Below are 24,945 nucleotides of genomic sequence, written 5' to 3'. Positions count from 1 at the left end.
CCAGCCAGGCTTTGGGGTTTATGCGGCTTTGCACCTAGCTGCTTTCAGCACGCGACCTTCTAGCTTGGGCTTCTGCTTCAGCAAATCGCCTGGGAGCATTTCATCATCGTGGACACCGTGCCACCCTGCTCTAGACACAGCCCTGTTTTTTGGCTGAGTCCTCCTTGTGTCTCTGGCAGTGGAGCTGTGCTGCCATGCAATGAGTCAGGATCAGCAAATGGCTTCTTTCTGATGCCTGTCTTCCTCATTCCTGCATTTTGTACACGCACAGCCACCTGTGCTGGGCTGTCTGAGCCTCATGAGCCCTTTGTTCTTGCTTTTGCTTTGGTAAAAGACATATTTTGTTCTATGCATGGGTGATGCGTTAGGAGCCTTTCCGAGCGCTGCTCTAAAATAACTCCCTGGCCATTTTTACCCTCCTTGTCTGGCACGGTATTAGAGGAGTGTTCTTCACTGTGAACATAACGTGCAGCCCTTGATGATCCTGGAGCTGCATTTCACGCTCGTCCATGTTTTTGTCCCCATCCAGTGACTACAGGGGAAAGGGCTGTGCATCAAGGCAACTCTTAGAAGTGTGTACTGTGCCCTCATGCCATGAAGTGACACAAACTCTCACTTTTTCTTATGAGGTAACAGCAATCATGTGTGTCCTCGGTGTTCGTTGGGATTACCTCCCCTGCTCCTTCGCTTGGTTGCTCCTTGGATGCAAGTGGGGAGCTGGGCACATCAGTGCCCTAAGCCACGTTTTTCCACCCAAAACTCCTTCCCTGCTTTCACCCAAGCAGGGAGGCAAGGAAGGCTGCCATGCAGGGCCATGCCAGCCTCAGGCTGCCCTGCACAGCCAGGGAAACTGAGACATGGGGCCGCACAGTGCTGCTTTGCAAATGCCACTGAAGCCTTGGCTGTAGCCACAGGTCAGGCAGGCCTTGGGCAGACAGCTGGGAAGAGCCAGTGCAGCAGCTGGCTGGGCTGGCTGGGGCTAAGGCGGCAGCCCTGACCACTTCTCCTCCCCCAGACACTGGCAGGGGACCAAGGCGTCTGTGCCCGCTTGCTGGGAGCACAGAGCTGGAGCAGCCCCCAGAGTGTTGTGCTGTGCCGAGCTCTGCTGTGCCGTGCAATGCTGTGCTGTGCGAGGAGCAGGACCTCTTGGGGCTGTGCAGGGCTGGGGACGCTGTGCAGGGCTGGGGATGCTGTACTGAGCCAGGGGAAGGATGCCACCACCGTGACCTCAGCTGTGCTGGGGAGGAGGTGATGATGAGCACCAGCAAGCGCTCTCCAACTCCAGAGGAACAGGGCACATGGAAAGGTGTGACGCTGTGCTCCTTTTCCCCCCTGTGATGTGCTCTCTCCCTGTAGCGAATGATTGCACGGACTCAAGACATGGTGCATCTTGAGACACTTATTGTTTGTTTCTGAGCATATTTCAAAAGTTAGCTGCTTCAGTGGTTTCACAGATACACTTTGCTAAGCCAGTCATGCAGATTATGTCACAGGTAGCCAATCATTACACCGATCACACACGCAGCGATCATGTCTTGTACCTTGCTACTTGTTTAGAAAAGCTGTCTTGCTTTTAACTTTGGTTCCCACTGGCTTCTGCTAGTTTATCTGTACTTTCTCAGGATGTATCATTCCCAGCTGCACCGGTGTCCTTGGGTATGTTTGTCTGAGGCTCCTGTTGCTTGCTACTTGCAACTTTCCACCAGTTTAACCCTGTCATGACCCTCCACATCTCCCCCTCAACCTGACCTCCCTGTAAACAGCACGTATGCAGGGGCTACTTGAGCATGGGCCAACTAAGGCCCGTCTAGCATGCAAATAGGACTATGAGTCAGTCATCTCCCCCCCACACACACACATAAATAGGGGGCAGCCCAGAGCCCATTCAGCTCTCCTGCACAGCAGCAGGCTGCTCTGCAGAACCTCCTCTGGAGCAGGGACGCCTCTCAAGGTCACTCCTCCAGGTTGAGAGATTCCTTACCCGCAACAGATCCTCAGTAAGTGATTAATAGCATGCTGAAATTTTGTGAATTTCGCAAAACTTTGCTGACATATCTCTGATTAATTGTGCACATAATTCCTTAGACATAAACTGTTGACCAAGTCTGAGACTAGGATCGGATCCAGCCGCACCTAGGCTCCTCTCCAAAGGAGTTTAGAAAGCAAGGGGTCCAGTCTGAACCTCGTGACTCAACGGGAGGGTCTGTGTTGCGCATGCATCTCATCTTGTCCTTCATGCAGTAAATCACTTGCCATTCAAACCTCATTAAATCATTCTTATTTACGACTGAACTTTGTTAAGTCGCTCTGTTACCGCAATAAACACAGTGCTGCTTCCCTCTTACGAGTGAAGTGCATCACTCCTTCGTGACAAATTGGTGTAGTCGGCATGTTGGCAAGTGGTATCACCGATTCTTTACGGAGGCATGGAGTGCATCCGAGTCCCAGCTTCTCCGAGGAGTGGGCTTGTGAAAACTGGCATAATCGGGAAGCTGTTGAAGAACACTTAAAAGCGACTAGGGACCACAGAAAGGACGGAAAAGGGAAAGGAGTTATCTGCAGAATGCTAGGTACCTGTTTAGGAGCTGCATATCAAGAAAGGGAGAATAGAAATAGGAAGGAAGAGGACTTAGAGAAGGAAATAGAAGGCAGGACGGCAATTGATTTGTTACTGTCCTCGCAAATTGAACAGCTGCAGAAACACTTACAGGAGGAAAAAGAGAAAGGGCAAGACTTATGGAGAAAAGCAGCAGCCCTAGGCCTTCCCAGAGCCGCGATTCAAGGCCAGCTTACTGGCGTTGTCTTGAGTCTAACTGAGGTAGTCCAGAAATGAGATAACGGTAAAGGGAGGGAGCATCTTTCGACCCCTCCGGTGCCAGTTCCCAGGAAGGGAGACAACGCCTTCCTCCCCCTTAGGGGGGAATCGCAGGGCATGAAGCCAAAAAACGAGTAACGCCCGGGAGGCGATTGGGCCTGCCTGTCTGGCAAGTGGAGGCTTATCAGTAGATAAGTGATAATGGCCCACTTATTTGGATTCCAGTTGATCCTCAAGGACAACTGGGAAAGCTTTTGATAGATACGGGAGCACAAATTTTGATACCGGTGTTGTGTGCCAAACTGCCAAGGGTCAGTTTATGGCTCCCGGGCGAGAAGCGCGTGTCGACTGCTGGCTTTGCAATTAAAGATCATCACGACAATATTTTAGGTTTTGATGTTTGTGGCGGAACGCAACTACCCCCCTCCACATCTCGGGCCCAAAGCAGGGCAGAGCGCAACTACCTCCCCCCCGTCTCAGGCCCAAAGTGTGGTGGAGCACAACTATCCCCCCACACACAAACACCTTATCTCAGGCCCCAGCTGACCGCAAATAACTGACAGCGTCCAGGGCTGACCAGGAGGAACTAGCTGATACTGGTTGCAACTGGAGAGGCCAGAAATGGGCATGAGGTCAGCAAAAAGGTACATTTTCCCCAACACAGCATGGGATCACCAAAAAGGTATATCTCCACACCAAATATTGTAGGACCGTGAGCGCAGCGAAGAGAGGCAGGGAACAGAGGCAGCAGTTTGCGCAGCAGTGTTTGGGCTCTGACGAGAACTTGAGGACCTTCTTGGAAGTTGTGGGCTTTCTGAGGACCCCCGAGGAACTAGAAGGTGATTGCTGCAAGCAGGAAAGGGGAAGCTGGGCAAGGACAACTGCAGGAGGCCATGACTTTTCCTGGGAGAAGCTCTAGCTAGGTGTAGCTGCTGCTAACGAGCTCTGTTGGTTGCCCCTGACCAGAGGGAGTTGGGGCTTTTGATCCAGGTGGCCCTTGATTAGGGCAGGTCAAGCAGCCTTGAGTCAGTGCTAGGGAGGGGCCTATATAAGAGCCAGGCCCAGAGCTCAGCTCCCAGAGGCAGTGAACAGCTGCAGCAGTTTGTGCAGAAGGGTGCAAGGAGGCACCTTCCTTTCTGCTCCCTGGGGTGTACGCTTCCTCAAGTGTGGTCATGACACGCTGCAGAGCACATTCCCCAGCAGCCGTTGGAGTTGCTGCGTTGGCTGTGTCAGAGGCTGGGACCCAGACAGACCCTCTGACAGCAGATGCAGCTCTGCAGGTCTCAGGCTGCAGGGAGTGCTTGGGGCCTGTCCGGGAGGCCTGGGCTGGCAGTCAGCTCTCCTGCAGGAGGTGTGCTGCTGTTGATGAGTTGTGTTGTCAGGTAAGGGAGTTATGGGAGGAAGACAGGAGGCTGCGTAGCATCCGAGAGGATGAACAAGAGCTAGACAGGGTATTCTCGGAGACTGTACAGCTCCAGGAGTCCCAAGCCCCCACAGCAGTGGAGTTGCCGGAGGGCTGTGTGCCATGTGAAATGGTACATCATAGCACTGTAGAAGGTGTCTGGAAGCTGGTCGCTGCTTGTAGGAGGAGGAAGGCTCCTCCTCCTCCTGAGGACTTGCAATTGAGGAAGAGGTTTAGTGCCCTCCAGGATGAGGAGGAGATGGGCATGGCTGCAAGGGAAGCAACTGGCACAACAGACCCTGTGCCTTGCGGGAACACCCGGAAGAAGCGACAGATGATTGTTGTGGGGGACTCCCTGCTGCAGGGGATGGAGGCACCTATCTGCCGACCTGACCTCTTGTCTAGAGAGGTTTGTGGCCTGCCAGGGGCTCGTGTGGGAGATGTCATGGAAAGACTGCCAGGGCTTGTCCACTCATCAGACTACTACCCTCTGCCGCTCTTCCATGTGGGCACTAATGACACCAAGGGCAAACTGGAGACCATCAAAGAGGATTTTGGAGCACTGGGGATGGTGGTCAAGGGTCTGGGAGGCCAGGTCATCTTCTGCTCAATCCTGCCAGTGAGGGGGATGGATGAGAGGAGGAGGAGACAGACTTTCCAAGTTAATGACTGGCTGCGCCGCTGGTGTTGGCAACAGGGTTTTGGTTTCTACGACCATGGGACCCTGTTTGAAGAGCGACAACTGCTGGGGAGAGATGGGATCCACCTCACTAAGCAGGGCACATGTGTCATTGCCAAGAGGTTGGCCAAGCTGGTAAGGAGAGCTTTAAAGTAGGAAAGATGGGGGAAGGGGAGAGTTATAGTGACAGGGTAGTTGGCAAAACACGGCTCAAGTCGGGATGCCTCCAGCAGGTGCATGCAGCCAGGGAAGTACGTGTGGGATGTGGCTATGGAGGGTCCTCTTGCATCCCTCCTGGGAAACCTGCATGCTCGATCACCTCTCTGAAATGCCTGTACACCAATGCACGCAGCATGGGGAACAAACAGGAAGAACTAGAGATCTGTGTGCGGTTGCAGGGCCATGATCTCGTTGCAGTTACAGAGACCACCTGGGATAGCTCACATGACTAGAGTGCTGTCATGGATGGCTACATGCTTTTTAGGAAAGACAGGCCAGGAAGGTGAGGTGGTGGAGTTGCTCTTTGTGTGAGAGAGCAACCGGAATGTATGGAGCTGTGCCTAGGGGTGGATGAAGAGCGAGTGGAGAGCTTGTGGGTAAGGATTCAAGGGCAGGCTAGCATGGGTGACCGTGTTGTGGGTGTTTACTACAGGCCAGCTGATCAGGAAGAGGAAGTCGCTGAGGCCTTCTCCAGACAACTGGAAGTAGCCTCATAATCCCAGGCCCTGGTTCTCATGGGGGACATCAAGCACCCTGATATCTGCTGGAGAGACAGCACAGCTAGGCTCAAAGAGTCCCGGAGGTTCCTGCAGAGCATTGGTGACAACTTCTTGACACAGGTGTTGGAGGAGCCAAGGAGGAGAGGTGTGCTGCTGGACCTCGTAGTAACAAACAAAGAAGGAGTGGTTGGAGATGTGAAGGTCGGGGGCAGCCTTGGCTGCAGTGACCATGAGATGGTGGAGTTCAGGATGCTGCGAGGAGGAGGCAGGGCACTAAGTAGGATGGCAACCCTGGAGTTCAGGAGAGCAAACTTTGGCGTCTTCAGGGACCTCCTTGGAGGACTCCCAAGGGTTAGGGCCCTAGACGGAAGGGGAGTCCAAGAGAGCTGGTTAATATTCAAGCATCACTTCTTCCAAGCTCAAGATCATTTCATCCCTATGAGTAGGAAGTCAAGCAAAGGGGGCAGGAGAGCTGCGTGGATGAGCAAGGAGCTCCTGGCAAACCTCAACCAGAAGAAGGAAGTATAGAGAAAGTGGAAAGGGGGACAGGCCACTTGGGAGGAATATAGGAACGTTGTCAGAGTGTGCAGGGATGTGACGAGGAGGCTAAGGCCCGTTTGGAATGAAATGTGGCAAGGGATGTCAAGGACAGCAAGAAGGGCTTCTTCAAATACCTCAGTAGGAGAAGGTAGCCCAGGGAAAATGTGGGCCCATTGCTGAATGGGGTGGGTGCCGTGGTGACGAAGGATGCAGAGAAGGCAGAGTTACCAGATGCCGCCTTTGCTTCAGTCTTTACTGCTGAGGCCAGCCCTCAGGAACCCCAGACCCTGGAGGCAAGAGAGAAAGTCTGGAGAAAGGAAGACTTTCCCTTGGTTGAGGAGGATGGGGTTAGAGATCATTTAGGCAAACTTGACACCCACAAATCCATGGGCCCCGATGGGATGCACCCGGGAGTGCTGAGGGAGCTGGCGCATGTTATTGCTAGGCCACTCTGCCTCATCTTGGCAAGGTCATGGAGGACAGGAGCGTTGCCTGAAGACTGGAAGAAAGCCAATGTCACTTGAGTCTTCCAAAAGGGCAAGAAGGAGGACCCAGGGAACTAGAGGCCAGTCAGCCTCACCTCCATCCCTGGAAAGGTGATGCAGCAGCTCATTGTGGAGGCCATCTGCAAGCATGTGGAGGACAAGAAGGTGATCAGGAGTAGTCAGCAAGGCTTCACCAAGGGGAAATCATGCTGAACCAATCTGATTGATAGCCTTCTCTGCTGGAATGCTGGGCTGGGTAGATGAGGGGAGAGCAGTGGATGTTGTCTACCTTGACTGCAGCAAGGCTTTCGACACTGTCTCCCATAAGATCCCCACAGGGAAGCTCAGGAAGTGTGGGCTAGATGAGTGGAGAGTGAGGTGGCTTGAGAAGTGGCTGAATGGCAGAGCTCCAAGGGTTGTGCTCGGTGGTGCAGTCTAGTTGGGGGCCTGTAGCTAGTGGTGGCCACCAGGGGTCAGGACTGGGTCCAGTCTTGTTCAACTCCTTCATCAATGACCTGGAGGAAGGGACAGAGTGCACCCTCAGCAAGTTTGCTGGTGGTACCAAAGTGGGAGGAGTGGCTGATACCCCAGAGGACTGTGCTGCCATTCAGAGAGACGTGGAGAGGCTGGAGAGGTGGGTGGAGAGGAACCTGCTGAAGTTCAACAAAGGCAAGTGCAGGGTCCTGCACCTGGGGAGGAATAACCCCATGCAGCAGTAGAGGTTGGGGGTTGACCTGCTGGAAAGCAGCTCTGTGGAGAAGGCCCTGGGAGTGCTGGTGGACACCCAGTTAAGCATGAGGCAGCAATGTGGCCTTGTGGCCAAGAAGGCCAATGGTATCCTGGGGTGCATTAGGAAGACTGTTGCCAGCAGGTGGAGGGAGGTGATCCTGCCCCTCTCCTCAGCCCTGCTGAGGCCACATCTGGAGTAGTGTGTGCAGTTCTGGGCTCCCCAGTACAAGAGGGATGTGGCACTACTGGAGTGAGTCCAGCGAAGGGCTACAAAGATGATTAGGGGTCTGGAGCATCTCTCTTATGAGGAAAGGCTGAGAGAGCTGGGCCTGTTTAGCTTGGAGAAGAGAAGGCTGAGAGGAGATCTTATTAATGTGTACAAATATCTGAAGGGAGGGTGTCAAGAGGATGGAGCCAGACTCTTTTCAGTGGTGCCCAGTGACAGGACGCGAGGCAATGGGCACAAACTGAAACACAGGAAGTTCCATCAGAATATCAGGAAAATCTTCTTCACAGTGAGGGTGACTGAGCACCAGGCCAGGCTGCATAACCAGGAGGAAAAGTGTCTCTCAGCAGGCACAGTGAGCATGGAGCAAGGAGAGGCCAGTTTGGCAGGCTCTGGGCTCTGTGTGAATGCCTGCCAACAGCAGTGTGTCCGGAGCAGCACTAAGGCCCTCAAAATGTCCGTGCTGCCAGGTGGCAAGGATCAGTGTACTGTCAGGCAGGGTTGCTGAGCATCGGACTAGCTCTGTGTGGGGGGCACCTGCTTGGCGTGCCCTTTCAAACAAGCTTTATTCCTTTCTTCCAGAAACTGGACTGAAAGGTGTCCGTCAGAAAACTGCTGAGCCTCCAGGTGCAAGGGCAAGAGGCAGCTGGGGGAACAGAAGAGTCTTTCCTCCACTCAATGTGTGCATGCATCAGTGAGCTGCACCAGCTACAGTGAAGCTCTCGATGGTGCTGAGGCCACAGGTGAGAAGATCTGCTTCCCCATCAGGAAAGTCTTTCAATAGTTGAGACTCTCACAGCTGAACTCTGCCGAGTATATGTGATAAGAACGTGACGCTAGTTAGGATTGACTAGTGGTAATGCATCCTTGGAGGTGCACGCTGTTAACTGAGGCGTGTTGACAGGCACTACACCCGTGCTGCACAATAGCAGGTGGTGTGCGACACGTAAGAAGTTCCTAGGGTTTGCACATCCACTTTGATTCGGACTCCTGCAGGATGGGCTGTGTCAGGCGTCTGTGTGACGGCTGGGCAAGGCCCAGGTATTCACTCCAAGGCAGACAGCTATAGCTGCTGTTGGGAAAGCAATCATAAGTGTTGTGTCTTTTCTTCCACGCTTTGCCTGGCTCACTACATTCTGCAAGCTGCTGCTTGATGCTGCCTTTCCTCTGCATGGGAAGGAGTTACCATTCCAAAATTATCATTTATACTTTCTGCTAGCTTTCTCCTCTTCACACTCCCTCCTGCTCACCTGGGCAGATGGATTTGCTTCCTGCGCCTCTACTGCTCATTTTCAGACTTACATTTCATCACCTGCATCTGGACGCCTCAGAGCAGACCAGAGAGCTGCAGCTCCCTGTTGGCCCTAAGCATCCTTCTGGGACTTGCAGCAAGAGAGCATAAATACGCTGAGGTCTGAGACAGCAGCACTGCAAATGCTCCACCAAGATCACTGCCTGCAGCTCCTCCTCGCTGCTTAAGGCCAGACCTGGTGAGTCACCGTGTGCAGTCCTCAGTGCTGGGGCTGCTTTTTGTTGCTGTGTCACGGCGATCTTGGAGCCGTCTTCTGCAAAAGGCAAGGGCTGCGAAGCTGCAAGGCAATGGGGCACTGCTGCTCTGTGTAGCAGAGTAAGGGATGAGCGTTTGGGTGTGATGGGGGAGGCAGATGTGGCAGCAGGGTGGAGAGCTCACGGAGCGTGGTCATCACAGCCAGGGCTGTGCTGCAGAAGCCCGTTGTGCAGCTCCCAGCTCGGCAGCCCAGCCTTGCCCTCGCGAGCGGCAGGAGCTGCTGTGTTTCACCAGCATGGCTCGAATGGGGGAACGACCTCTGCTCCGTGGGCGCGGGGTGGCCTGCACCCAGAAGCAGCCTCTGCCTAGGGCTGAATGTAAATCGCCCCTTTCAATTTGTGTTTGCTGCCTTGACCTTCTTTTGCTGCACTGGTGAGTGTCCACCTTGCTAGCTGGGCTTTCTCTGAATTTCCTCCCGCTTTTCCTCTTGCCTAATCCAAGTGGATGTTGCTGGGTCTCTTCCCTTCCCAGAGCACTGGGCTTCACATGGAGCCCAGCAGCGTCTGCTGTTACCTCGGCCTTAGGTTTTTGTTTTTCTCCCCACAAACCAGTGACTAGTTCAGCAGCTTTCAGCTTCCTCATGCCTCCTCAAAATGCGGACCGAGGGGCAGAAAAGTTGCCATGCGATCTCAGTGCAGGGTGCAGCTCTGCACACTCTCTCCTCATGTTTTGCAGCGTGACGGAGTTTCTGGTATGAATGCTAAAACTTGCATTGACTTCAGCGGAGACAGGATTTCCCCAGCTGGCAATGCTGCTGAGCTCTGCTGGCATTTATGCTTTCTCTTGTGCTGTCCTTTATTTTTCAGGTGTTTCTAAGTAGAAGACCAAAGACCCCTATGGCAGACGTCAATCACACAGCCTTCCGGCCAGGAACATTCCTCCTTGTTGGCATCCCAGGCCTGGAGAAGTTTCACCTCTGGATTTCTCTCCCCTTCTTCTCCATGTATATTTTTGCCCTTCTAGGCAACTTAGTCTTGCTATTTACCATAGTGAGAGAACAAAGCCTCCACAAGCCTATGTACCTTTTCCTTTCTGCATTAACTGTAGCAGACTTGCTCTTATCTACCACTACAGTGCCCAGGATGTTAGCTATTTTCTGGTTCAGAGTGAGGGATATCTCTCTTGGTGCATGCATTGCTCAGGCGTTTCTCGTTCATTTTATTTTTATTGCAGAGTCAGGAATTCTGGTGGCCATGGCCTTTGATCGGTATGTTGCCATCTGCAACCCCCTGAGATATGTGACTTTATTGACCCACTCAGTCATATGGAGAATAGAGCTGGCAGCTGTTGTCAGAAGCTTCTGCCTCATCCTCCCGATTTTTCATCTGCTTCTAAGGCTGTCTTACTGCAGAAACCGCATTATCCCTCATTCGTACTGCGAGCACATGGGTGTAGCCAGACTGGCCTGCACAAGCATAAAAGTCAATGTTGTGTATGGTTTAACAGTTATCCTGCTGTCAGTGGGGGTAGATGTAGTGCTCATTGCTGTGTCTTATGGACTGATTCTCAGGGCTGTCTTCCAGCTGCCCTCTGCAGGTGCCCGTCGCAAAGCTATGAGCACCTGCAGCTCCCACCTCTGCATCATCCTCCTGTTCTACACGCCGGCGTTCTTCTCCTTTTTCACGCACCGCTTTGGTGGCCACAGCATCCCCCGCCATGTCCACATCCTGCTGGCCTGTCTCTACGTAGTGGTTCCCCCCATGCTAAATCCCATCATTTATGGAGTGAACAACAAGCAGATTCGTGAGACAGTAATGTCCATGTTGTCTTGGATGGGAAGCCGGAGAAACTGAGTTGTTTATTGGGGCTGGTGTTTCCGAGCCTTGCTCAGAGCTTGTGCATTAGTTCAAGGCAGAGAGATGCTGCGCCTGCAAAAGTGTTTGGAGGCAAAGCTCGGGTGCATCATTTCCGAGGGTCTCCATGTCTCCAGGCCTGTGACCTGCTTTTACCCAGGGAAGTGTTGGACCATCTATGCCCTGGCAAGACACTGGTGCCTGGAAGCACTGCCTGCTGCAGGTGTGCTCTGCTGCCATCAGTAGTGCTGGGATGTTGCCTGGGCTTGGAAAGCTGCTGCCTGGGCAGTCTTGGCAGCACAGTGCACATCTCCAGAGCACGCTGTCTCCAACTGCAGGGAAAGCGAGTTAGAGGTGGGAACTACAGCTGATCCAGACGGACTTGGCAAAAAGCAGCCACACTAGACTGGGGCCTGAACTTACAGTGAACGATGCGCCCAGGGTTCCCAGTTCAGAGCGTGGACGTGACAGCCAGCAGCACTGTGTAGAGGAGAAGCAGTTAGAAGGACACCAGAACACGACCTCCTCATTGCTGAGGGATGTTTTTGCCACCCTAGAATTAGTTTGTGCAATGACAGTGGAATAGAGGCTGCTACAAAGAACTGTGGCAAGAATATTTTTCCCTACGGAATGGACTCACAACTCGGTATTGCCAGAGATCCTAATAAAGAACAAGGACAATCATTCTGTCCAGAGTTTGTGTAGTCAATGTGCCCTAGTCAGAGACTTCAGCTGCTGGTATCATCGGGGCTGGTAAATTGTTGTTGCCTTTAAAGGTGTCACTGCCTGCAGGCTTTTATTAAACAGCAGCTTTGCTGAGGGGTAGCTGATCAGTGATGCTGCTGCTGTTAATGACAAGGACTTCCTATCTCGGGACAGTTATTTTGTTATTCTTCTCCCAAAAGCTCTGTATTTATTGGTCGGGAAAGACATTTGTGTTCTAAGGAACTGAAGCCTATTCTTGATTTAATGCACCATAAAGCAGCATAGGTGATTGCTGTCGCCACCCCTTGTTTTCGTGCAGGCTCTAGCGTGCTGCCGCGCAGGTGGCACAAGGGCCCGTGTGCCGGTTACAGCGGCGGTGCCTTCCCGGGGTGCTGCATTGCCCACCAACATTTTCACTCTCCCTGCTGTTGTCAGCCATGGGGCTCGGGTAGCACAAGCTGGTGGGGCCAGTCGGCAGTGCCAGGGCTGCTCCTTGCAAACGCCTGATTTTTGTGTGCACTTAGAGCTGAGCAGCTGTACTGCAGTTCCCCCTTTCATGCGTTTTGTGCAGGGCAGGGCACATTCACTGCTCGGTCCAGGCCTTGGGGCTTGTGCTGCTTTGCACTTAGCTGCTTTCAGCCCGCAAGTTTCTAGATCGGGCTTCTGCTTCTGAAGTGCGGGATCTGTTAGGAGCCTTTCCGAGCGCTGCTCTTAAATAACTCCCAGGTCATTTTTGCCCTACTTGTCTGGCACGGTGTTAGATGAGTATTCTTCACTGTGAACATAACGTGCTGCCTGTGGTGATCCTGGTTTTCACAGTGCATTTCACAGAATCACAGAGTAGTTGAGGTTGGGGAGCCCTCCATCTAGGCTGTGCTGGCCCTTTGGAGCAAGGGTGCAGAAGTGGGGGTCTCAGCACAGCAGGAGAGAAGGTGTGGAGGGCAGGGATGTGGAGGGAGGCTGGTGGGTGATGGAGGGTACGGGCTGCTGGAGTCGTGGGGCTGGTATTTGGAGCCTGCTGGGCGCAGCCCCTTTTGCCCGTGTTGTGGCATGAGGTGCTGGGGACCTGGCGGAAAGGCAGGCTTTGCTCGGCTGCTCCAACCTGGTAAGGAGAGCTTTAAATTAGGAAAGATGGGGGAAGGGGGGAGTTATAGTGACAGGGTAGTTGGCAAAACACAGCTCAAGTCGGGATGCCTCCAGCAGGTGCATGCAGCCAGGGAAGTACGTGTGGGATGTGGCTATGGAGGGTCCTCTTGCATCCCTCCTGGGAAACCTGCATGCTCGATCACCTCTCTGAAATGCCTGTACACCAATGCACGCAGCATGGGGAACAAACAGGAAGAACTAGAGATCTGTGTGCAGTTGCAGGGCCATGATCTCGTTGCAGTTACAGAGACCACCTGGGATAGCTCACATGACTGGAGTGCTGTCATGGATGGCTACGTGCTTTTTAGGAAAGACAGGCCAGGAAGGTGGGGTGGTGGAGCTGCTCTTTGTGTGAGAGAGCAACTGGAATGTATTGAGCTGTGCCTAGGGGTGGATGAAGAGCGAGTGGAGAGCTTGTGGGTAAGGATTCAAGGGCAGGCTAGCATGGGTGACCGTGTTGTGGGTGTTTACTACAGGCCAGCTGATCGGGAAGAGGAAGTCGCTGAGGCCTTCTCCAGACAACTGGAAGTAGCCTCACGATCCCAGGCCCTGGTTCTCATGGGGGACTTGAAGCACCCTGATATCTGCTGGAGAGACAGCACAGCTAGGCTCAGAGAGTCCCGGAGGTTCCTGCAGAGCATTGGTGACAACTTCTTGACACAGGTGTTGGAGGAGCCAAGGAGGAGAGGTGTGCTGCTGGACCTCGTAGTAACAAACAAAGAAGGAGTGGTTGGAGATGTGAAGGTCGGGGGCAGCCTTGGCTGCAGTGACCATGAGATGGTGGAGTTCAGGATGCTGCGAGGAGGAGGCAGGGCACTAAGTAGGATGGCAACCCTGGAGTTCAGGAGAGCAAACTTTGGCGTCTTCAGGTTCCTCCTTGGAGGACTCCCATGGGTTTGAGCCCTAGAAGGAAGGGGGGTCTAAGAGAGCTGGTTAATATTCAAGCATCACTTCCTCCAGGCTCAAGAGCGGTGCATCCCTATGAGTAGTAAGTCAAGCGAAGGGGGCAGGAGAGCTGCATGGATGAGCAAGGAGCTCCTGGCAAAACTCAACCAGAAGAAGGAAGTCTACAGAATGTGGAAAGGGGGACAGGCCACTTGGGAGGAACATAGGAACGTTGTCAGAGTGTGCAGGGATGCGACGAAGAAGGCTAAGGCCCATTTGGAATTAAATCTGGTGAGAGAGGTCAAGGACAACAAGGGCTTCTTCAAATACCTCAGTAGGTAAAGGTAGCCGAGGGAAAATGTGGGCCCATTGCTGAATGGGGTGGGTGCCGTGGTGATGAAGGATGCAGAGAAGGCAGAGTTACTGAATGCCGCCTTTGCTTCAGTCTTTACTGCTGAGGCCAGCGCTCAGGAATCCCAGACCCTGGAGGCAAGAGAGAAAGTCTGGAGAAAGGAAGACTTTCCCTTGGTTGAGGAGGATGGGGTTAGAGATCATTTAGGCAAACCTGACACCCACAAATCCATGGGCCCCGATGGGATGCACCCGGGAGTGCTGAGGGAGCTGGCGCATGTTATTGCTAGGCCACTCTGCCTCATCTTGGCAAGGTCATGGAGAAGAGGAGAGGTGCCTGAAGACTGGAGGAAAGCCAGTGTCACCCCATGTCGCGGGACGACTGACTGTCTTGCAGTCCCAGACTGGGTGGGTTCGTGTGGCACGAGGGAGGGGAGGAGGGGGAGAGGAGATTTACTGCATGACTCCACAACTTGTTTCAAAGAGCAAAATTTACTACAGAAGCTGCAATAGTACAAAGCAAGAATTCTTGTTAACAGGAACTTAGCTCAACTACAATACTTATTTCTAATTACACTAAAAGTTGTGTTAACAGTAACCACTTAGTAAACAGAAAAGGATAGCTAATTTATACTAACTGTAAATACCCAAATGAATGAACTAGGCAAACCAATTCCGATTGGTCTTACCCACGCGTTGCCTCAGCGGCCAACGTACACTCAATCCCAGGGAAGTAACTGCAGGAGGGCGTCCCCGTCCCGAGGGGTTCCGCAAGTTGGCAGACCCGCTGTCACCCACAAACAGCCAAAGACGGCCTCCGGGGCCAACCTGTTTATACCGCTGAGGGGAAGGTGGAGGTGGAGTTGCTAGGCCAGTTACAATTCTCTTCACGCAGGCGCAGTCCCTGGCTCTTGGCTGCTGCAGGGTTCAACTCTCCTCCATCGTTGTTATGACCATCGCACCCACAGTCATGGGTTGGGGGGGGTGGTGGCCGAACACCCCCAATGGTAGGCTAGCTGCCTCGCGCACTCTTCAGCACTGAAGGGAGGAGTTTGAGTGACTGCGGACGACTGCTTTACTCTTGCAGTGGGGGTCCCAAGGAGGGATCCCATAGCTGGGCTAAGAAGGAGGTAATTCCAGTCCGCAGTGGGGTCCCGGCCATGAAAGCAGGTGTTATCTCTCAGGGTCCTGATGAGGAGGAGACAGTCCTGACCACAGCAATTAACACTGCCCCAGCAGTGAGAGGACGCTTTTGTTTCTCAAGGTCCAGGGGCCCAAGCAGGCCTTATCTCAAAGTGTTGATATCCTCCCTTTTGGAGTGTAAAACACAGGAATCCAGGCTACTTGTAACTGGCACCAAATGTGTATGGGGGGGGGGGGAGCTGGGATCATCCCCCCATGCCACAGTCTTCCAAAAGGGCAAGAAGGAGGACCTGGGAAACTAGAGGCCAGTCAGCCTCACCTCCATCCCTGCAAAGGTGATGCAGCAGCTCATCGTGGAGGCCATCTCTAAGTATGTGGAGGACAAGGTGGTGATCAGGAGTAGTCAGCATAGAATCACCAAAGGAAAATCATGCTGAACCAAGCTGATAGCCTTCTGGGTTGGAATGGCTGGCTGGGTAGATGAGGGGAGCGCAGTGGATGTTGTCTACCTTGACTGCAGCAAGGCTTTTCGAAAACAGGAATTTCCATCTGAACATGAGGAAAAACTTCTTCACTGTGAGGGTGACAGAGCACCGGAGCAGGTTGCCCAGAGAGGCTGTGGAGTCTCCTTCTCTGGAGATATTCAAAACCCGCCTGGACATGATCCTGTGCAACGTGCTCTAGGTAACCCTGCTTGAGCAGGGGGGTTGGACTAGATGATGTCCAGAGGTCCCTTCCAACCTCAACCATTCTGTGATTTTGTGAAAGTGGTGCGCAAGGTGTGCAGAACCTTCTGTCCAGCTCCAGAGAAGTCTCTTTCTGTGCTCACTGCTTTGGCTGTTGCAACCCTTGCCATGTCCAAGTCTTGGTGGCCAAACCCCACTGCTGACACCCGTCCTCCATGCTCATCCCCATCAGCCATGGGGAGATCCTGGAGCAGTGACTGGTTCTGCCATGTGGAAAATGGGGCTGAGCAGCAGCTGGGCTCTCCCCCAGGCAGGGAGCTCACGCTTCAGAAATGAGCGGGTGGGAGCTCAACAGCCTCCAGAAAAGGGCTGAGGAAGTTTTAAGGAGGGAATGCCTGCTTATGCAACTTCTGGGTAGCTGTTGCCCTTTGTCTGCACCTGGCAAATGAGAAGGGCTTTCAGATTTACTGTGAGTCGCGTACGTGGAATTTTATGTAAAACTTTTCCATTTTGGTATGCTATGAAAATATTTGCTGTAGTTAATTCTGCACAACCTGAGGTGGCATTTCACATGCTGGCGGCAGGCCATGACACTTTCTCTATGGATTTTCTCATAGGCATCCTCATCTCACTGTGGTTGTTAGTAAAGAGACATTTCTACAGCCCCTCAGCACAGCTGGATGCAGACTTCATGCCAAAAGTGTCTTCTGTGTGCTTGGGGTTCACCCTCTCTCACGCCCAGACACCCACGTACACACCTTCTGCCTCTGCAGGGCTGGAGAGGAGCAATATACAAAGGCAGAAGCAACACAGGAGGCAAATCACACCTTTGTTGTGTGCCCCAGTTTCCCCTCTGCAAAACCAAGTGATAGACAGCAACGCTAAAGGTGCTGCAGAGCTCCAGCATGAACTGTGAGATCCTCACAGGAGTTTCACTGCATACTGATGTGAATCCCTACAGTAAGATGTGATGCATTTTGAAGTGACAGTATTGATGCAGCAGGCATTAGAAGGAAGAGCGATAGCTGCACACTTTGCATAACCAGGAGGAAAAGTGTCTCTCAGCAGGCACAGTGAGCATGGAGCAAGGAGAGGCCAGTTTGGCAGGCTCTGGGCTCTGTGTGAACGCCTGCCAACAGCAGTGTGTCCAGAGCAGCACCAAGGCCCTCGAGATGTCCATGCTGCTGTCCGGGTGGCAAGGAGCAGTGTCCTGTCAGGCAGGGTTGCTGAGCATCGGACTAGCTCTGTGTGGGGGGCACCTGCTTGGCGTGCCCTTTCAAACAAGCTTTATTCCTTTCTTCCAGAAACTGGACTGAAAGGTGTCCGTCAGAAAACTGCTGAGCCTCCAGGTGCAAGGGCAAGAGGCAGCTGGGGGAACAGAAGAGTCTTTCCTCCACTCAATGTGTGCATGCATCAATGAGAGCTGCACCAGCTACAGTGAAGCTCTCGATGGTGCTGAGGCCACAGGTGAGAAGATCTGCTTCCCCATCAGGAAAGTCTTTCAATAGTTGAGACTCTCACAGCTGAACTCTGCCGAGTATATGTGATAAGAACGTGACGCTAGTTAGAATTGACTAGTGGTAATGCATCCTTGGAGGTGCACGCTGTTAACTGAGGCGTGTTGACAGGCACTACAGCGATGCTGCACAATAGCAGGTGGCGTGCGACTTGTAAGAAGTTCCTAGGGTTTGCACATCCACTTTGATTCGGACTCCTGCAGGATGGGCTGTGTCAGGCGTCTGTGTGACGGCTGGGCAAGGCCCAGGTATTCACTCCAAGGCAGACAGCTATAGCTGCTGTTGGGAAAGCAATCATAAGTGTTGTGTCTTTTCTTCCACGCTTTGCCTGGCTCACTACATTCTGCAAGCTGCTGCTTGATGCTGCCTTTCATCTGCATGGGAAGGAGTTACCATTCCAAAATTATCATTTATACTTTCTGCTAGCTTTCTCCTCTTCACACTCCCTCCTGCTCACCTGGGCAGATGGATTTGCTTCCTGCGCCTCTACTGCTCATTTTCAGACTTACATTTCATCACCTGCATCTGGACGCCTCAGAGCAGACCAGAGAGCTGCAGCTCCCTGTTGGCCCTAAGCATCCTTCTGGGACTTGCAGCAAGAGAGCATAAATACGCTGAGGTCTGAGACAGCAGCACTGCAAATGCTCCACCAAGATCACTGCCTGCAGCTCCTCCTCGCCGCTTAAGGCCAGACCTGGTGAGTCACCGTGTGCAGTCCTCAGCGCTGGGGCTGCTTTTTGTTGCTGTGTCACGGCGATCTCTGAGCCATCTTCTGCAAAAGGCGAGGGCTGCGAAGCCACAAGGCAATGGGGCACTGCTGCATGGTCATCACAGCCAGGGCTGTGCTGCAGAAGCCCGTTGTGCAGCTCCCAGCTCGGCAGCCCAGCCTTGCCCTCGCGAGCGGCAGGAGCTGCCGTTTTTCGCCAGCCTGGCTCGAACGGGGGAACGACCTCTGCTCCGTGGGCGCGGGGTGGCCTGCACCCAGAAGCAGCCTCTGCCTAGGGCTGAATGTAAATCGCCCCTTTCAATTTGTGTTTGCTGCCTTGACCTTCTTTTGCTGCACTGGTGAGTGTCCACCTTGCTAGCTGGGCTTTCTCTGAATTTCCTCCCACTTTTCCTCTTGCCTAATCCAAGTGGATGTTGCTGCGTCTCTTCCCTTCCCAGAGCACTGGGCTTCACATGGAGCCCAGCAGCGTCTGCTGTTACCTCGGCCTTAGGTTTTTGTTTTTCTCCCCACAAACCAGTGACTAGTTCAGCAGCTTTCAGCTTCCTCATGCCTCCTCAAAATGCGGACCGAGGGGCAGAAAAGTTGCCATGCGATCTCAGTGCAGGGTGCAGCTCTGCACACTCTCTCCTCATGTTTTGTAGCGTGATGCAGTTTCTGGTATGAATGCTAAAACTTGCATTGACTTCACTGGACGCCGGATTTCCCCAGCTGGCAATGCTGCTGAGCTCTGCTGGCATTTATGCTTTCTCTTGTGCTGTCCTTTATTTTTCAGGTGTTTCTAAGTAGAAGACCAAAGACCCCTATGGCAGACGTCAATCACACAGCCTTCCGGCCAGGAACATTCCTCCTTGTTGGCATCCCAGGCCTGGAGAAGTTTCACCTCTGGATTTCTCTCCCCTTCTTCTCCATGTATATTTTTGCCCTTCTAGGCAACTTAGTCTTGCTATTTACCATAGTGAGAGAACAAAGCCTCCACAAGCCTATGTACCTTTTCCTTTCTGCATTAACTGTAGCAGACTTGCTCTTATCTACCACTACAGTGCCCAGGATGTTAGCTATTTTCTGGTTCAGAGTGGGGGACATTTCTTTTGGTGCATGCATTGCTCAGATGTTTCTCATTCATTTTATTTCTGTTGCAGAGTCAGCAATTCTGGTGGCCATGGCCTTTGATCGGTATGTTGCCATCTGCAACCCCCTGAGATATGTGACTTTATTGACCCACTCAGTCATATGGAGAATAGAGCTGGCAGCTGTTGTCAGAAGCTTCTGCATTGTCCTCCCATGTGTTTTTCTGCTTCTAAGGCTGTCTTACTGCAGAAACCGTGTTATCCCTCATTCGTACTGCGAGCACATGGGTGTAGCCAGGCTGGCCTGCACAAGCATAAAAGTCAATGCTGTGTATGGTTTAACCGTTGCCCTGCTGTCGGCGGGGATAGATGTAGTGTTCATTGCTGTGTCTTACGGACTGATTCTCAGGGCTGTCTTCCAGCTGCCCTCCGCAGGTGCCCGTCGCAAGGCTATGAGCACCTGCGGCTCCCACCTCTGCATCATCTTCCTGTTCTACACGCCGGCATTCTTCTCCTTTCTCACGCACCGCTTTGGTGGCCACAGCATCCCCCGCCATGTCCACATCCTGCTGGCCTGTCTCTACGTAGTGGTTCCCCCCATGCTAAATCCCATCATTTATGGAGTGAACAACAAGCAGATTCGTGAGACAGTAATGTCCATGTTGTCTTGGATGGGAAGCCGGAGAAACTGAGTTGTTTATTGGGGCTGGTGTTTCTTTGCCTTGCTCAGAGCTTGTGCATTTGTTCAAGGCAGAGAGAGACACTGCTCCTGCAAAAGGGTTTGGAGGCAAAGCTCGGGTGCATCATTTCTGAGGGTCTCCATGTCTCCAGGCCTGTGACCTGCTTTTACCCAGGGAAGTGTTGGACCATCTACGCTCTGGCAAGACACTTGTGCCTGGAAGCACTGCCCGCTGCAGGTGTGCTCTGCTTGCCATCAGTAGCGCTGGGATGTTGCCTGGGCTTGGAAAGCTGCTGCCTGGGCAGTCTTGGCAGCACAGTGCACATCTCCAGAGCACGCTGTCTCCAACTGCAGGGAAAGCGAGTTAGAGGTGGGAACTACAGCTGATCCAGACGGACTTGGCAAAAAGCAGCCACGCTAGACTGGGGCCTGAACTTACAGTGAACGATGCGCCCAGGGTTCCCAGTTCAGAGCGTGGACGTGACAGCCAGCAGCACTGTGTAGAGGAGAAGCAGTTAGAAGGACACCAGAACACGACCTCCTCACTGCTGAGGGATGTTTTTGCCACCCTAGAATTAGTTTGTGCAATGACAGTGGAATAGAGGCTGCTACAAAGAACTGTGGCAAGAATATTTTTCCCGATGGAATGGACTCACAACTCGGTATTGCCAGAGATCCTAATAAAGAACAAGGACAATCATTCTGTCCAGAGTTTGTGTAGTCAATGTGCCCTGGTCAGAGACTTCAGCTGCTGGTATCATCGGGGCTGGTAAATTGTTGTTGCCTTTAAAGGTGTCGCTGCCTGTAGGCTTTTATTAAACAGCAGCTTTGCTGAGGGGTAGCTGATCAGTGATGCTGCTGCTGTTAATGGCAAGGACATCCCATCTTGGGACAGTTATTTTGTCATTCTTCTCTTAAACCCTCTGTATTTTTTGGTCGGGAAAGACATTTGTATTCTAAGGAACTGAAGCCTATTCTTGATTTAATGCACCATAAAGCAGCATAGGTGATTGCTGTCGCCACCCCTTTTCTTCGTGCAGGCTCTAGCGCGCTGCCGCACCGGTGGCACAAGGGCCCGTGTGCTGGTTACAGGGGCGGTGCCTTCCCGGGGTGCTGCATTGCCCACCAACATTTTCACTCTCCCTGCTGTTGTCAGCCGTGGGGCCTGGGTAGCACAAGCTGGCGGGGGCCAGTCGGCAGTGCCGGGGCTGCTCCTTGCAAACGCTTTATTTTCGTGCACACTTAGAGCTCAGCAGCTGTACTGCAGTTCCCCCTTTCACAGAACCACAGAATGGTTGAGGTTGGAAGGGACCTCTGCAGATCATCTAGAACAACACCCCTGGTCAAGCAGGGTCACCTAGAGCACGTTGCACAGGATCACGTCCAGGCAGGTTTTGAAAATCTCCAGGGAAGGAGACTCCACAACCTCTCTGGGCAACCTGCTCCAGTGCTCTGTCACCCTCACAGTGAAGAAGTTTTTTCTCATGTTCACATGAAACTTCCTGAGTTTCAGTTTGTGCCCGTTGCCTCGTGTCCTGTTGGTCGGCACCACTGAAAAGAGTCTGGTCCCATCCTCTCGACACCCTCCCTTCAGATACTTGTACACGTTGATAAGATCCCCTCTCAGCCTTCTCTTCTCCAGGCTAAACAGGCCCAGCTCTCTCAGCCTTTCCTCATAAGAGAGATGCTCCAGGCCCCTAATCATCTTCGTAGCCTTTTGTTGGACTTGTTCCAGTAGTGCCACATCCCTCTTGGACTGGAGAGCCCAGAACTGGATGCAGTACTCCAGATGTGGCCTCAGCAGGGCTGAGGAGAGGGGCAGGATCACATCCCTCGACCTGCTGGCAACACTCTTCCTGAGGCACCCCAGCATACCATTGGCCTTCTTGGCCACAAGGGCACATTGCTGCTGCATGGTCAACTTGGTGTCCACCAGCACTCCCAGGGCCTTCTCCACAGAGCTGCTTTCCAGCAGGTCAACCCCCAACCTCTACTGCTGCAAGGGGTTATTCCTGCCCAGGTGCAGGACCCTGCACTTGCCTTTGTTGAACTTCAGCAGGTTCCTCTCCACCCACCTCTCCAGCCTCTCCATGTCTCTCTGAATGGCAGCACAGCCCTCTGGGGTATCAGCCACTCCTCCCACTTTGGTACCACCAGCAAACTTGCTGAGGGTGCACTCTGTCCCTTCCTCCAGGTCATTGATGAAGAAGTTGAACAAGACTGGACCCAGTGCTGACCCCTGGGGGATACTGCTAGCTACAGGCCTCCAACTAGACTCTGCACCACCGAGCACAACCCTCGGAGCTCTGCCATTCAGCCACTTCTCAAGCCACCTCACTCTCCACTCATCTAGCCCACACTTTCTGAGCTTGTCTGTGGGGATGTTATGGGAGACAGTGTCGAAAGCCTTGCTGCAGTCAAGGTAGACAACATCCACTGCTCTCCCCTCATCTACCCAGCCAGCCATTCCAACCCAGAAGGCTATCAGCTTGGTTCAGCATGATTTCCCCTTGGTGATGCCTTGCTGACTACTCCTGATCACCTTCTTGTCCTCCACATGCTTGCAGATGGCCTCCACGATGAGCTGCTGCATCACCTTTGCAGGGATGGAGGTGAGGCTGACTGGCCTCTCGTATTTGAAGAAGCCCTTCTTTTTGTCCTTGACATCCCTTGCCACAGTGCATTCCAGATGGGTCTTAGCCTTCTTCGTCGTATCCCTGCACACTCTGACAACGTTCCTATATTCCTCCCAAGTGGCCTGTCCCCTTTTCCACATTCTGTATACTTCCTTCTTCTGGTTGAGTTTTGCCAGGAGCTCCTTGCTCATCCATGCAGCTCTCCTACCTCCTTTGCTTGACTTACTACTCATAGGGATGCACCGCTCTTGAGCTTGGAGGAAGTGATGCTTGAATATTAACCAGCTGTCTTGGACCCCCCTTCCATCTAGGTCCCTAACCCTTGGGATTCCTCCAAGAAGGTCCCTGAAGACGCCAAAGTTTGCTCTCCTGAACTCCAGGGTTGCCATCCCACTTAGTGCCCTGCCTCCTCCTCGCAGCATCCTGAACTCCACCATCTCATGGTCACTGCAGCCAAGGCTGCCCCCGACCTTCACATCTCCAACCACTCCTTCTTTGTTTGTTACTACGAGGTCCAGCAGCACACCTCTCCTCCTTGGCTCCTCCAACACCTGTGTCAAGAAGTTGTCACCAATGCTCTGCAGGAACCTCCGGGACTCTCTGAGCCTAGCTGTGCTGTCTCTCCAGCAGATATCAGGGTGCTTCAAGTCCCCCATGAGAACCAGGGCCTGGGATCGTGAGGCTACTTCCAGTTGTCTGGAGAAGGCCTCAGCGACTTCCTCTTCCCGATCAGCTGGCCTGTAGTAAACACCCACAACACGGTCACCCATGCTAGCCTGCCCTTGAATCCTTACCCACAAGCTCTCCACTCGCTCTTCATCCACCCCTAGGCACAGCTCCATACATTCCAGTTGCTCTCTCACACAGAGAGCAATTCCTCCACCACCCCACCTTCCTGGCCTGTCTTTCCTAAAAAGCACGTAGCCATCCATGACAGCACTCCAGTCATGTGAGCTATCCCACCAGGTCTCTGTAACTGCAATGAGATCATGGCCCTGCAACCGCACACAGATTCCTAGTTCTTCCTGTTTATTCCCCGTGCTGCGTGCATTGGTGTACAGGCATTTCAGAGAGGTGATCGAGCATGCAGGTTTCCCAGGAGGGATGCAAGAGGATCCTCCATAGCCACATCCCACACACACTTCCCTGGCTGCATGCACCTGCTGGAGGCATCCCGACTTGAGCCGTGTTTTGCCAACTACCCTGTCACTATAACTCTCCTCTTCCCCCATCTTTCCTAGTTTAAAGCTTTCCTTACCAGCTTGGCCAACCTCTTGGCAAAGACACGCGTGCCCCGCTTAGTGAGGCGGATCCCATCTCTCCCCAGCAGTTGTCCATCTTCAAACAGGGTCCCATGTTCATAGAAACCAAAACCCTGTTGCCAACAGCAGCGGCGCAGGCAGTCGTTAACTTGGAAACTCCGTCTCCTCCTCCTCTCAGCCATCCCCCTCACCAGCAGGATTGAGCAGAAGATGACCTGGCCTCCCAGACCCTTGACCACCATCCCCAGAGCTCCGAAATCCTCTTTGATGGTCTCCAGTTTGCCCTTGGTGTCATTGGTGCCCACATGGAAGAGCAGCAGAGGGGAATAGTCTGATGAGTGGACAAGCCCTGGCAGTCTTTCCATGACATCTCCCACACGAGCCCCTGGCAGGCCACAAACCTCTCTAGACAAGAGGTCAGGTCGGCAGATAGGTGCCTCCATCCCCTGCAGCAGGGAGTCCCCCACAACAATCATCCGTCGCTTCTTCCGAGTGTTCCCGCAAGGCACAGGGTCTGTTGTGCCAGTTGCTTCCCTTGCAGCCATGCCCATCTCCTCCTCATCCTGGAGGGCACTAAACCTCTTCCTCAATTGCAAGTCCTCAGGAGGAGGAGGAGGAGCCTTCCTCCTCCTACAAGCAGCGACCAGCTTCCAGACACCTTCTACAGTGCTATGATGTACCATTTCACATGGCACAGAGCCCTCCGGCAACTCCACTGCTGTGGGGGCTTGGGACTCCTGGAGCTGTACAGTCTCTGAGAATACCCTGTCTAGCTCTTGTTCATCCTCTCGGATGCTACGCAGCCTCCTGTCTTCCTCCCATAACTCCCTTACTTGACAACACAACTCATCAACAGCAGCACACCTCCTGCAGGAGAGCTGACTGCCAGCCCAGGCCTCCCAGAGAGGCCCCAAGCACTCCCTGCAGCCTGAGACCTGCAGAGCTGCATCTGCTGTCAGAGGGTCTGTCTGGGTCCCAGCCTCTGACACAGCCAACGCAGCAACTCCAACGGCTGCTGGGGAATGTGCTCTGCAGCGTGTCATGACCACACTTGAGGAAGCATACACCCCAGGGAGCAGGAAGGAAGGTGCCTCCTTGCACCCTTCTGCACAAACTGCTGCAGCTGTTCACTGCCTCTGGGAGCTGAGCTCTGGGCCTGGCTCTTATATAGGCCTCTCCCTAGCAC

At 53.2% G+C, this 24,945-nt stretch overlaps 2 protein-coding genes across 2 annotated transcripts; both read left to right on the top strand.

The window, feature by feature from the left end:
• Window positions 1-9,998: 9,998 nt before the first annotated feature.
• On the top strand, window positions 9,999-10,925 carry LOC136991055 (olfactory receptor 52B2-like; the record flags this gene model as incomplete). Its single annotated transcript, XM_067289541.1, has 1 exon — window positions 9,999-10,925. A coding segment is annotated over exon 1 (927 nt), but the record flags the coding sequence as incomplete, so codon positions are not given.
• A 7,992-nt stretch (window positions 10,926-18,917) lies between these two features.
• LOC136991054 (olfactory receptor 52Z1P-like) lies at window positions 18,918-19,844 on the top strand (the record flags this gene model as incomplete). Its single annotated transcript, XM_067289540.1, has 1 exon — window positions 18,918-19,844. A coding segment is annotated over exon 1 (927 nt), but the record flags the coding sequence as incomplete, so codon positions are not given.
• Window positions 19,845-24,945: the final 5,101 nt, after the last annotated feature.

The sequence above is a fragment of the Apteryx mantelli genome, chromosome 1 (assembly GCF_036417845.1).
Source record: "Apteryx mantelli isolate bAptMan1 chromosome 1, bAptMan1.hap1, whole genome shotgun sequence".
NCBI classification, from domain to species: domain Eukaryota; kingdom Metazoa; phylum Chordata; class Aves; order Apterygiformes; family Apterygidae; genus Apteryx; species Apteryx mantelli.
This window is presented reverse-complemented; position numbering and strand designations above follow the sequence as displayed.